The sequence below is a fragment of the Scyliorhinus canicula genome, chromosome 7 (genome assembly GCF_902713615.1).
Source record: "Scyliorhinus canicula chromosome 7, sScyCan1.1, whole genome shotgun sequence".
Lineage (NCBI taxonomy): Eukaryota > Metazoa > Chordata > Chondrichthyes > Carcharhiniformes > Scyliorhinidae > Scyliorhinus > Scyliorhinus canicula.
In genome coordinates this window covers 195619905-195634376 of record NC_052152.1, presented here as the reverse complement: position 1 = coordinate 195634376, position 14472 = coordinate 195619905, and the positions used below count along the sequence as shown (strand labels likewise).

Here is a 14472-nt window from a genome sequence, read left to right as displayed (position 1 = left end):
ATTCATTGTCTCTACTTCCACCAACCTCATTGGCAACGACTGCCACTTTCTGTGTTTAAAAAAAAAAAAATTCTCCCCTTTGTAACTGATTCATTATAACTGCGTCAGAAGTAAATGCATTTGTTTGATTAAGCGTAAAGGACAGAAGGACAAGTAGAAGTGTTTGTATCGGAGCTGGGAGCCACACCAGTTGAGCAAACGTCATTCCTGGATTTGTGATACTCCTCACAGCTATCCCAAGGTAAGTGGGATGTCCCAACAATATCCATCACAGCTGAAAGGGGACAGCGACATCCTGTTTTCTCAACCTGGTAAAATCGGCTGAATTCTACAGGAAATCAGTCTCCTGCACCCAGGTGCCAACCTAACTTCCACCCGTTGAAAACTCTGTGGAAGGTAAGGCTATGCTACGTGGCACAGTGAGGCCTCTGCAGGAAGTGGTGAGACTTGTGATCTAGCAGAGAGCAGGGGAATATGGGTTTGCGAGAATAAGATGAAGAATGGTCAAATTGACTCTTGAAAGAGGATGTAACTGGGCTAAAATAAAATGGAAAACAGTACATAGGGTAGAGGCTCAAATATCCATCAGTGCCGCCCTGAGTAGGTTAGCGCTGACATCAGTTCTTTTTTTAAAATAAATTAAGAGTACCCAATTATTATTTTTCCAATTAAGGGGCAATTTCGTGTGGCCAATCCACCTAACCTACACATGTACTGACATCAGTTCTGAGGAACGATTTACACCCAAAGTATTTTCTCTGTACAGATGCTGAGTGACCTGCTAAACATTTTGTGTTCCTCGTACTTTAAAACCTCAGCGAGTGGGTGACTGCTTGCCATTACTACCTCGTTACATTGTTAAACCCTTTACTTTTTGGAGCATAATCATGCGACTGCTGTGAATGATGAGTTAGAGATTGACGCGGTCAATGTTCATATATTTTCTTTGTCCGTTGCAGCACAATAAAAACTCACAGTGGTGCCAGAAACATTTCTTAAATTACAAAGGACTTGTTCGAGCCACGACAGTCCGGGAGCAGCTGAAGAAGTTATTGTCCAAATTCAGAGTGCCGAAGAAATCAAGCGAAGGTATTAACACGGTGGAGTATTTGAAATTCCTTATACAGGTCACAGCCGAGTAGTTAAGAGGACAACCATTGTGTTGTCAGCTGGCTGGGCTAAGGCAATAATTAATAACAGTTGGAAATGGCTGCTCACAATTCTGTGACAATTATGTCAGAGTATTGTGTTTGCTGTCAACAAGATTTTGGTTCTCCACTGCTGACGGGGGATAGTGAGGAGGGGGGGCATGTCTGTTGCGGAATTTATTTATTCAGGTTTAAAATAGCGGAAGCGACAGCCTTTTGGCCCAGGTTAGTGAGAAACCCTTCTTAGATTTTATTTTTGCTCTTATCCATAACTATCTCACAGTTCCAACTAAAGCAACAGTGAATCTGCACCCTGCGTTATATTAACCAGTTGATGAGAAAAGGTAGCAGGGGTTTTTTTTGTTCTCACAGAGAAGTATCTGGCTTCTGTCTGCTACTTTACCCTGCCTCACCCTGGTGGATGGACTAACCCCTGTGTGCTACCGAAACCCTGAATCATGCCTTTGATACTTGACCATTCCAAGGTTCTCCTGACTGGTCTTCCACATTCTACCCTCTGTAAACTTGTGGTCATCCAAAACACTCTTGCCTGTGCCTTAACGTGCACCAGATCTGTTTCCCCTATCACCCCCTATGCTCGCTGATTTATATTGGCTCCAGGTCAAGCAAGTTTTCAAAACTCTCCGTGACCTCACCCCCTCCCTATCTCTGTCACCTCCCCCAGCTCCACAACCCTCCGAGATATCTCCACTAATCCTGTTCTCTTGAGCATCTCCAATTTTATTTGCTCCACCATCACTAGGTTTCCCTTCAGTTGCCTAGGTCCTAAGCTCTGGCATACTCTTCCGAGACCTCCCGCTGTACTGCCTCTCTTCCTTAGCTTTCCTTCCTTAGGAGAGTCCTTTTAAAATCTGTTTGTTTGGGGGCAGCACGGTGGCGCAGTGGTTAGCACTGCTGCCTCACGGCGCCGGGGTCCCAGGTTCGATCCCGGCTCTGGGCCACTGTTTGCACATTCTCTCCATGTTTGCATCAGTTTTGCCCCCAAAACCCAAGGTAGGTGGTTAAATTGCCCCCTAATTGGAAAAAACGAATTGGGTACTTTACATTTTTTTTTTAAATCTGTTTGACCAGGCCTTTAGTCACCTGACCTAATACATCCTTATGTGGGTCAGTGACACACTTTTATAGTGCTCCTGTGATTTGGGATTTTTTAAAATTTGGAGTACCCAATTATTTTTTTTTCCAATTAAGGGGCAATTTAGCGCGGCCAATCCACCTAACCTGCACATCTTTGGGTTGTGGGGGTGAAACCCATGCAGACATGGGGAGAACGTGCAAATTCCACACGGACAGTGATCCATGGCCGGGTTTCGAACCTGGGTCCTCGGCGCCGCAGTCCCAGTGCTAACCACTGTGTCAAATGCCGCCCTTACTGCAGTGAATTAATAATAATAATTAATAATAACCGCTTATTGTCACAAGTAGGCTTCAATGAAGTTACTGTGAAACGCCCCTAGTCGCCACATTCCGGTGCCTGTTCGGGGAGGCCGGTACGGGAATTGAACCCGCGCTGCTGGCCTTGATCGGCTTTACAAGCCAGCTGTTTAGCCCACTATGCTAAACCCTCCCCTATTATTGGAATTACCTGTGTTGGAATTACAGGTCCAACATCATATCCTATTGGTCAGTCCACTGCACTACTGGCTCCTGAAATCCGGATCGATCCTTGGTTTAATCTCCAGTTCCAGGGAGTGAAAGTATGTTACAACATGACATGGAGGAACCCTTGACGAGGTTAATAATAATCTTTATTATTGTCACAAGTAGGCTTACATTAACACTGCAATGAAGTTACTGGGAAAATCCCCAAGTTGCCACATTCCGGCGCCTGTTCGCGTACACTGAGGGAGAATTCAAAATGTCCAATTCACTTCACAAGTACGTCTTTCGGGATTTGTGGGAGGAAACCGGAGCAAACCCACGCCAACACGGGGAGAACGTGCAGACTCCGCACAGACAGCGACCCAAGCCGGGAATCAAACCTGGGTCCCTGGCGCTGTGAAGCAAAAGTGCTAACCACTGTGCCACCGCGTTAATATAGGGCAGCGTGTGGATTTACTATATGTTTCACTGAAATAAACGGCAAAGCAGGAGTCCAAGAATTCATAAGAAAGACGTTTATTCAGCATAACAGCAGTATTCACACAGGACCCGGTCACACATCTCTGGGTCCTCACTCCTTTTTGTCACCTGCTGGTTAACTCACAGTCCAATCAGCACCAGGGAACAATCACACCCAGCTGGACGAGTCCATGCGCGTTATAACATTCATTGTTGCTTCAATTAGAATTCTGAGAAATCTGTTGCGTCACGTCAACATTTAACTCCTTGGGTGGCAGCACGGTGCACACGTGGTTAGCACGGTTGCCTCACGGCTCCAGGTCCCAGGTTCGATCCCGGCTCTGGGTCACTGTCCATGTGGAGTTTGTACATTCTCTCCGTGCTTGTGTGGGTTTCGCCCCCACAACCCAAAGATGTGCAGGCTAGATGGATTACCACTTAATTGGAAAAAATTAATTGCGTACACAAAATTTTTTTTTTTAAAAGGGCAGGTGGATTGGCCGCGCTAAATTGCCCCATAATTCAGAAAAATGAATTGGATACTCTAAATTTATATTTAAAAGAAAGCATTCAACTCCTTGCAATATGATAACATAAGACATTCCTTAAGAAGAAAAGCATCATCTACTCCATATGAGTGTTTTGCTGTTGTTATGAGCATTTTAGTTCATTAAATGCAAGAATCATAGATCATAGAATTTACAATGCAGAAAGAGGCCATTTGGCCCATCGGGTCTGCACCGGCTCTTGGAAAGAGCACCCCACTTAAACCCTCACCTCCGCCTTATCCCCGTGAACCAGTAACCCCACCTAAGCTAAGGGCAATTTATCATGGCCAATCCACCTAACCTTGCACATCTTTGGACTGAGGGAGGAAACCGGAGCACCCGGAGGAAACCCACGCAGACACGGGGGACAGTGCAGACTCCGTGCAGACAGTGACCTAAGGCGGGAATCGAATCTGGGACCCTGCAGCTGTGAGGCAACTGTGCTAACCAATCTGCCCTTGAAACCATTAAACGGTAATCAGGCGTTGCATTTGTTGACTGTCCAAATAGATTATCGCAAAATGTAATCCTACTGACCCCGATGCATGACAACGGCGAGATTAATGATTAAGAGCGGCTGTCAGAACAATGGCACAGCCCCACCACGGAACCAGCCAGGCCCCAACCTTGTGTCAGCCTACTCCAACCCCTCTCCAGCCTCAACCCACTCCACGGGCCCAGGTTAACAGAACATGGGTAAAGTAGTACTGTATACTCCTGCAGCTGTCTGAAATGAGAAGTTACCTGCTTTACACACTCTCTCCTCAGGTGACCCAGATCCTATCCTGCGGTGTATTGTTTCAGGCTTCTTCGCTAATGCGGCAAAGTTTCACTACTCTGGATTCTACAGGTAACCACCCAGGCAGTTTTGCCATCATGTTCTTGATTTTTTTTCTCTCTCTCATGACCTTTCAATCGCATTTAATGAATCTAACATCCATCATTATAAAGCAATTGGATGTCATGCATATTGTCTTTGATATACTGCATAGTTTTCATTATAACTCTCTTTGATAGGTGCCATGTCCTGACACTTTTTGAAACATGCTGCTTATGGCTGCTCTCTGTCTTTAACTTTTTAAAAATAAATTTAGAGTACCCAATTCATTTTTTCCAATTAAGGGACGATTTAGCGTGGCCAATCCACCTCGCCTGCACATCTTTGGATTGTGGGGGCGAAACCCACACAAACACGGGGAGAACGTGCAGACTCCACACAAACAGTGACCCAGAGCCAGGATCGAACCTGGGACCTCAGCGCCGTGAGGCAGCAATGCTATCCACTGTGCCACCGTGCGGCCCTCTCTGTCTTTAACTTGGCTCAGCTTTGATACCCCTGTGATCGAATGGCTCACACATAAATAATGACCATTTGAGTGAGCAGAGGCAACACCTTCGGAAGAAAGATAAAAGGAGAAGAAAAATTCTCCCTCTGGGGCAACTCTATAATGAGGCATCCGTTTTACAGCACCCTCCATTATAATTTAGGGGAATGGCAGTGTAGTCGTGATGTCACGGACTAGGCTAATACCCCGGGGAGCATGGTTTCAAATCCCATCGCAGCAAGTAGTGGAATTTAAATTCAATTACTAAACCTGAAATGTAAGGCTAGTCTCAGCAATGGTGACCATGACAAGCATCATTAATTGTGATTTTTAAAAAATCATCTGGTTCACTTATGCCCTTTTAATGAAGGGAATCTGCCATTCTTACAGGTCTGGCCTACATGTTACGCCAGACCCACAGCACTGTGCATTGAAATGGCTGAACAAGCCACTTAGTCCATGGACAATTAGGGGTGGGCAGCAAATGGTGGCCTTGCCAGTGAACCCCACATCCCACAAAATAATACAGATTGAAAAATTAAATTAAGTTATAAAATAATCTGTACTCGAATATACCCTGTACATTTTACTATGACATCTTCTAGTGTAAATGGTAGCCATGATGTGGAGATGCCAGCGTTGGACTGGGGTGAGTGCAGTAAGAAGTCTTACAACACCAGGTTAAAGTCCAACAGGTTTGTTTCAAACACGAGCTTTCGGAGCGCAGCTCCTTCCTCAGGTGAGGAAGGTGACATTCACCTGAGGAAGGAGCAGTGCTTCGAAAGCTAGTGTTTGAAACAAACATGTTGGACTTTAACCTGGTGTTGTAAGACTTCTTAATGTAGAATGCAGCTGTAAGCACAATCTTTTATTTTTTTGCAGGACCATTCGAGATGATTATGAGCTTTATATTCATCCAGCTTCCGTATTGTATGGCGAGAAGGAACCGCAGTGGTAAGTTTAACTCTATGACGATTATATCATTTTTATTCGATCATAGAATGGTACAGTACGGAAGGACTAAGCCTCTGCTGGTTCTCTAAAAGTTATCGAATCAGCCTCATGCCGCATTAGTATCCAGTTCCCCATTCCGCATTTCAAGTATGTATCCACTTCCCTTTTGAAAATTATTTCTGAATCTGGTTCCATCCCATTTCCAGACCGTGCATTCCAGATCGTAACATTTGGGGTATTAAATGTTCGTTTTTGTATGAAGTGGGGGAACCTTGTAGCAGCCTGTGAAATCAAAGTTTGTGACTTTGTAAAGCCCTCATTGTCACTCTAACTGTCGCCAGGGTTGTCTATAACGAGATCATCCAGACATCCAAGTACTTCATGAGGGATGTGACCGCGATCGAATCTTCATGGTTGTTAGAATTAGCCCCGCATTTCTATCGGAGAAGAACAGTAAGTATCTGTCTACTCTTTGCTCTGTTTCTTTATTTATTAAAAAATTAGAGTACCCAATTCATTTTTCCAATTAAGGGTCAATTTAGCGTGACCAATCCACCTACCCTGTACTTCTTTTGGGTTGTGGGGGTGAAACCCACGCAAACACGGGGAGAATGTGCAAACTCCACAGGGACAGTGACCCAGAGCCGGGATCGAATCTGGGACCTCGGTGCAGTGAGACTGCAGTGCTAACCACTGCGCCACCATGCTGCCCCTTACTCTTTGCTCTGTTTGGGACTGTACCCTGCAGCATATCCTGTCACTGGAAGATGGGTGGCAAGAGTAGAGTAATTGCCTTGGATAATGAACTATAAAACTTAATACCATCATGAGGCACAGCTCTCTTAGGGTTATAAGAGTGATTTATAGGGCGGCATATGGCGCAGTGGTTAGCACTGGGACTATGGCGCTTGGGACTCGGGTTCGAATTCCGGCCCTGGGTCACTCACTGTCCGTGTGGAGTTCCCATTCTCCCCATGTCTGTATGGGTTTCACCACCACTACCCAAAGATGTGCCGGTTAGGTGGATTGGCCATGCTAAATTGCACCTTAATTGGAGAAAAAATAAATGGGTACTCTAAATTTATAAAACAAAGATAAGAGCGATTTATGATGTCACATCTGAACCCAGAAATATTGCGGGTTAGAGTGGAACAAATACAGCATCTTACCACATCTGCAGGAGATTCTAAAGTGTGAATTACTTTTATGGTGTAGATGCTGTTACTTTTTAGGTAACTAGGAAAGTTTATGAAGTTAACCTGTATTTTGTTTTGGTGGTTGTGGGAGGAATATTGGCCATTCTCCCCATGTTTGTGTGGGTTTCGCCCCCACAACCCAAAGAAGTGCAGGCTAGGCGGATTGGCCACACTAAATTGACTCTTAATTGAAAAAAATGAATTGGGTACTCTAAATTTATAATTTTTTTTTAAATGCGGCTTGACAGTAGGTGTTGATTGGCTGTTGGACTAAGGGGCTCATCGTGGCCAAGCTCTCTCCTACCTTCACCCGATGACCAAATATGTACATTTCCAGCCGAGGTCACTAATAACAATCTAGAGTACGAGCTCTCTGCTTGATGAGGGCAGCAGGGTAGCATGGTGGTTAGCATAAATGCTTCACAGCTCCAGGGTCCCAGGTTCGATTCCCGGCTGGGTCACTGTCTGTGCGGAGTCTGCACGTCCTCCCCCTGTGTGCGTGGGTTTCCTCCGGGTGCTCCGGTTTCCTCCCACAGTCCAAAGATGTGCGGGTTAGGTGGATTGGCCATGCTAAATTGCCCTTAGTGTCCTAATAAAAGTAAGGTTAAGGGGGGGTTGTTGGGTTACGGGTATAGGGTGGATACGTGGGTTTGAGTAGGGTGATCATGGCTCGGCACAACATTGAGGGCCGAAGGGCCTGTTCTGTGCTGTACTGTTCTATGTTCTATGTTCTATGAAGGTGGAGTGAAGCCAACTGTAGCACCCATTGTCCCCCAGCCGAAATCAGTGACGTTGATCTCAGATTGGAGATTGAAACTGGGGCAAGAGTGACAAATGGCTCATTTGGGAAAGGCATCATGTGACTAACACACAAACATACAAATTAGGGGAAGGAGTAGGCCACCCGGCCCCTAATGTCTGCTCCGCCATTCAATAAGATTATGGATGATCGGCTTGTAACCTCAACCCCACATTCCTGTCTACCGATAACCTTTCACCCCTTTGTATTTAAGAACCTATCTAGCTGGGCCTTAAAAATATTCAAAGACTTTGCTTCCACTGCCTTTTGAGGAAGATAGTTCCAGAGATTTATAATCCTCTGATGGGAAAAAATGTCTTCCCATCTCTGTCTTGAATGAGTGACCTTATTTTTAAACAGCGATCCCTAGTTCTAGATTCTCGAACAACGAGAAACATCCGCTCCACATCCACCCTGTGAATACCCCTCAGGATCGTAAAGGTTTTGATGAAGTCGCCTTTTACTCTTCTAAACATGAGTGGATGAAACCTAACTGCAACCTTTCCTCGTAAGACAACCCACCCATTCCTGGAATTAGACTAGTGAGCTGTTGTGTCCGCAGGATTGATGCCAGGAGACACAGAGGCTGAGAAACTAAAGGAGCTTTATTAATGAGATTGCTTCTTTACTCTGCACGAGTGATCAGTTAACGCCACTTCCGGTGTTGTCACGCATTTATCATGATACAGTGCTCAATGCTGCTTCTCAGAAATCAATATGATTGCGTAACGTTTTCTTCCCCTTTAAATAGAATGTCCCCAACAAATTTTAACAAGTGCAACATAAACAATAATCAAACAACAATGATCAATAATTCCGATGGTTTGGGGGGTCGGCATTCTCTGAATGATGCCGGCAAACCTCAGGTGTCTGCTTCTTGGCACCAGCCATAGCCTCTGGCGTTTCTGACGTATGTACGTTGTTAGTATTTGTTTTGACCGGTGTCAATGTTGTAGCTCAAGGTTGACCCTGTGCTTGGTCTGAAATTGAGGTGTCTGTTTCCTCAACCGGTTCTGTCGGTGTCTGGGTTTCATGAAGGTTCAGGTCAGAATCTTCTGCAGTTGAATTGGGAATCACTGCAGGTTCTATCTCCCACGGACTGGTTCTCCTGCCAACAGTTGGTCCGCATGCCTCCTCCAGATGACATCATCCTGGGTCTGGACGATATATGAGACATCTGTGCGATGTTCATTGCGGGACCCCATTGCTGCCTGTAGAGTATTTCCGAGCCAGAGTTTCTTGTCCCTGGCAGAAGACAATAATTATTTTTTTTTAAAATTTAGATTACCCAATTATTTTTTCCAATTAAGGGGCAATTTAGCGTGGCCAATCCACCTACTCTGCACATTTTTGGGTTGTGGGGGCGAAACCCACGCAGACACGGGGAGAATGTGCAAACTCCACACGGACAGTGACCCAGAGCCGGGATCGAACCTGGGACCTCAGCGCCGTGAGGCGGTTGTGCTAACCACTAGGCCACCGTGCTGCCCAGAAGACAATACTTTGGCTTTGTTTTACTGCTGTTCAATCTGACCTTGTTGTTTCTTTTGAACAATTTATTTTGGCCTTGGAGATTTCAGTAGGTCGAATGCCGAACGTAATTGTTGCTTCACCACCAATAACGCTGGAGAAATATTTGTTGACGAGTAAGCAGCATTCCTATACATGAGGAGGAATTGATTTAGATGTTTGGCCAACGAACCTTGTTCCCCGGTTGCCTTTAATGTGGGCTTCATTGTTTGCGCAAAGCATTCTGCTGGTCCATTCGTAGCAAGATGGTCCGGTGAAAACCAAATATGTTGTATAGCGTTCGCAAGAAACTTAAATTCTTGAATTCTCACTAATTGTTCAGGAAATCCAAATCTACTGAAGACTTCTCCTAACCTCTCGATCATCTTTTCTGATGAAGTTGGCTTCATTTATGGGCAGCACATTAGCATAGTGGTTAGCACAATTGCTTCACAGCTCCACGGTCCCAAGTTCGGTTCCTGGCTTGGGTCACTGTCTGTGTGGAGTCTGCACGTTTTCCTTGTGTCTGCGTGAGTTTCCTCCGGGTGCTCCGGTTTCCTCCCACAGTCCAAAGATGTGCAGGTTAGGTGGATTTGCCATGCTAAATTGCCCTTAGTGTCCAAAATTACCCTTCGTGTTGGGTGGGGTTACTGGGATATGGGGATAGGGTGGAGGTGTGGGCTTGGGTAGAGTGCTCTTTCCAAGGGCTGGTGCAGACTCGATGGGCCGAATGGCCTCTTTCTGCATTGTAAATTCTATGATCTATGGTGACTTCTGGCCACTTTGAGTGAGCATCGACTGAGACTATTACTCATGTCCTTTAAAAGGTCCTGCATAATCAACGTGCACCTGTTGTCCAGCCTCTTTCGGCCATATTCAAAGATGCAGTGCCACTAATTGGGTTTTTTTCTAAGCTGGAAATGCTGGAAAATCGCAGCAGGTCTGGCAGCATCTGTAGGGAGAGAAAATAGCTAAGCAGTAGGGAAGATACTGGGATCTATCATCAAGGAAGAAATAGCGTGGCATCTGGATTTCTACGGGTCAATTTTATCATGGCCAATCCATCTAACCTGCACATCTTTGGGCTGTAGGAAGAAACCGGAGCACCTGGAGGAAACCCATACAGATACGGGAGAAAGTGCAAACACCACACAGACGATCACCCAAGGCTGGAATTCAACTCGTATCCCAGGCACTGTGAAGCAGCAGTGTTAACCACTGTGCCGCCATGCCGCATGTTTGCTTCTCCAAGCGCTCTTTTAATCACCTTGCAGGGCAATCGTTACTCGTGTCCGCCGAGCCCTTCCGCTCCGGAGCACGGGGAGAACCTTTCTTCAAAGTCCATTTTCCCAACTTTTCCGACTACTTTTCCTCGTCCTCAGTGGCTTGCAAGCGCTTTTCGACTTGCCCACTGCCAGTTTCTGTGGTGTGTCCGCAGGATTGATGCTAGAAGGCACAGAGGCTGAGAAACTAAAGGAGTTTATCAATGAGATGCGTTAAGTACAGCCTGTTCCTTTACTCTGCAGTTACCTGGTTACCTGCACTGGCAATCGTTGACGTCACTTCTGGTGAGGTCATGACATATCATACAGTGCTCAATGCTGCTTCAGCGCGGCTACTCGGAAATCAATATAAATACACAACATGAACCTTTTTTTTGGTTTTCTAAAATAAATATAGAGTATCCAATTCATTTTTTTCCAATTGAGGCCAATCCACCTACTCTGCACCTTAGCGTGGCCAATCCACCTACTCTGCACATCTTTGGGTTGTGGGGGCGAAACCCACGCAGACACGGGGTGAATGTGCAAATTCCACACAGACAGTGACCCAGAGCTGGGATCGAACCTGGGACCTCTGCGCCGTGAGATAGTAGTGATAACCACTGTGCTGCCCCTTGAACCTTCTCTGAACGTAGCTGCAGTAAGTCCCCAGTCCATGATAGCAAGGAAAGAACTTGCGTTATCTCTCAGACATCCTAAAGTTCTTTGTGTCCAATTAGCGGTCGGCCCTCAGCCAGGGAGAGGGAAGTCACTCTCTTGATTGCCTACTGGAAAGTACATGGATGTGGCCATTGTGAGTGAGCGGGGTAGAATCAGACATGGCGATGGCTGTGTTGTTGAATGAGCTGTTAACACTCAATCATTTCATACTTGAAGAACGGCTTCTTTTGCTCAGGCAAAAGAACCACTGAGTGGAACATAACCTTCTGGTTAAGTGGGACTGCACTCTCCTGGTTCCATTCTTATCTATCTAAACATGGCCAGGATATTGCTTGGAATGACTTGTCTTCCTGCCCCACACTGTTATCCCTGGTGTCCCCCAAGAATCTCTCGTTGGCCCCCACCTTTTGGTCGCCTGCATGCTGCCGCTCAGCAAAACCACAGCTTTTGTTTACAAACACCGACAATACCCAGCTCTACCCCACCACCACTTCTCTCGACTACTCCACTGCTGGCTGAGCTGTTGTCTCAGCTTGCCTGACATCCTGTGACAAGGTGAGCAGAAACTCTTCCCCCCCACCCCCCAACCCAATTAAATATTGGGGAGAATGAAGCCATTGTTTGCAGTCCCCACTCCAAACTCTGTGCTCTAGCTCCCGACCCTACCTCTGCCCCTTGCAACTTTCCGAGATAAAACCAGACTGTCCACAACCACATGTCGCATTGGACTTCAAGATGATCTTCTGGCCACATATTCATGCCATCACTGAGACTGTCTATTTCCACGTGTGGAACATCGCCCAGCTTTTCCCCTGCCTCAATTCATCTGCAGTTGAAACCATCATTTGTGTTTTTGTTACTTCTAGACATGGCTAATCCAACACACTCCTGGCTGGTCTCCTATATTCCACCCTCCGTAAATCTGAGGTCGTCTAAAATTCTGTTGCACATGTTCTCGCCGGCACCGAATCCCACCCACTTACCACCCTTATGCTCGCTGACCTACATGGGCTCCTGGTCAAGCAACGTCTTGATTTTAAAATTCTCATCCTTCTTTTCAAACCCTTCCATAGTCCTGCTTCTTCCTATCTCCCTGATAATAATCTTTATTGTCACAAGTAGGTTCACATAAACGCTGCAATGAAGTTACTGTGAAAAGCCCGATTGCGCAAATTCATGCACAGCAGCTGGCTTTTAATAATGCCGGCTGCAAGCAGCCTTCAAGAAGGCCACAACCATATAAGAAAATGAGGCCACACTGCACATGCGTGCCCGTTCACCGATGAGCGTGCGCAGTGCGGCCACATTTTAAAAATATGGTCGCGGCCTTTTTGAAGGCCGGCTGTTGCGCGTAAATTTGCGCAATCGGGAGGGCCGCGGCGCTCCCGACACCCGCCCACGACCCACCCGTGTGTCGCGACCCCGACTGTGAAAATGCCTGCTGTAAAGCACCTTGGGACATTTGCTTAAGTTAAAGGCACTGTGTAAATAGAAATTGTTATGTCATAGCAAGAGTCGCTGCCTGCAGGAGAGAGAAAGGATGGAAACTGACAAAAAGAGAATGTTTTTCAGGTAAATCTTTACGCAGCTAATCTGTTTCTGCTTTTGTTGTTTATTTTCAGTCTATTTCTCAGAGGGCAAAGAAAGCTCGAGTCACCTGATTGCTCCAGCGACTCCACTCGGACCTGCAAGTGGCGGGTCCATCAGCTACTTGCAAAGCCAAATTCTGTTTATTTTCCCCATCTGTTTGTGAATGAATTTTGACGCAGCCCATGCCATCAGATTATTTATTGGTTACAGTTAAAAAAACAGATTTCAGATTGCGCCCAGTCTGCAGGTCCAGGGCCCTGGCATTCCAGGCACTGAAGGGGCAAGGCATATTCATGCTCGTATCTCTTATTTGCTGGTGGATCCTGTTTGATGATCATGGGCCTGTAGGTTTAGAGAGGGGTTTTTTTTTAGCACTGTTGTCTCGTTTGAGCCTAAATCCTAATCCATGATACCAAGATCTGCTTGTATCAGCAAGGTGAGATACATACAAATTAATTGGAAGCATGTATTTAAACTCACTTGATATGTGGTCCCTGAGACTCCATGGTGCACACTTATTTAGTCAGCAGGACAATAAGCTTGTACATCCATTTATAGTTCAACCTATATATATATATACAGTCTACATAGTCTTTACCTGACTAGTTTGTGTCTAAGCTGTGAAGCTGAGAACATTATAGGCTCCAGTGCAAAGTATCTTGTAAAAATATCTCTTAGAAAAATAAATACACTCAGCTTTCGAAATCAGGGCTTCCAGTGTGATCTGTGGGTGTTCACAGTCACAATAAATGCATACTTCCTTATTCATTATTTAACCGTCAGCTTCTTCTATGAAGAATAGTGCTTTCAATTACATTCGTGAATGAGTATGTTGCCTTGATCTCTGTACATTGTATGCATTCTGGCCATGATGTGTTCCTTTCTGAAGTGTTTTTTTTTTAAAGATAGCAAAATAAATCCATGCCTTAAGTTCTTGTGTGGCTCTGTGCCTTCTTAACAAAAGCTTTTGCGAGAGTGTGAATTTTTGGCCTGTTTGCTGCAGTCTGTCATAGTTCTGCGGAGCTTGACTATGCTCAGTGGTCGAGCATCGGCCTGCTGATTAGAAACACCCTGGGCGCGATTCTCCGCTCCCCAGGCCGGGTGGGAGAATCGCGGGAGGGCTGCTCTGCTCCCCCCCCCCCCCCCCCCCCCCCCGGGCGATTCTCCCACCCCCTCCAAAATGGCGTGTCGCATTTTGCGACATGCCACTCGGAGAATCGCGGGTCACCGCTTTTCATGGCGAACCGCGATTCTCCGGCCCGGATGGGCCGAGCGGCCTGCCGTTCCAGACATGTTCACGCCGGTGGCAACCACACCTGGTCGCTGCCGGCGTGATCAGCGCGCGACAGGTGACTTTGGGGCCTGTGGGGGGCGGAGA

General features: G+C 46.2%; 1 protein-coding gene across 1 annotated transcript in view; it reads left to right on the top strand.

Annotated features, from left to right (window-relative positions):
* The window catches only part of dhx35 (DEAH-box helicase 35), a 91958-nt gene extending 77929 nt beyond the window's left edge, over positions 1–14029 (top strand). Inside the window, exons 18-22 of the mRNA XM_038803593.1 lie at positions 960–1089; positions 4547–4628; positions 5986–6057; positions 6399–6510; positions 13127–14029. Coding sequence (XP_038659521.1) covers positions 960–1089; positions 4547–4628; positions 5986–6057; positions 6399–6510; positions 13127–13165 — 435 coding nt within the window. The 3' untranslated portion in view covers positions 13166–14029. The remainder of the gene's footprint in view (positions 1–959; positions 1090–4546; positions 4629–5985; positions 6058–6398; positions 6511–13126) is intronic.
* The last annotated feature ends 443 nt before the right edge of the window (positions 14030–14472 follow it).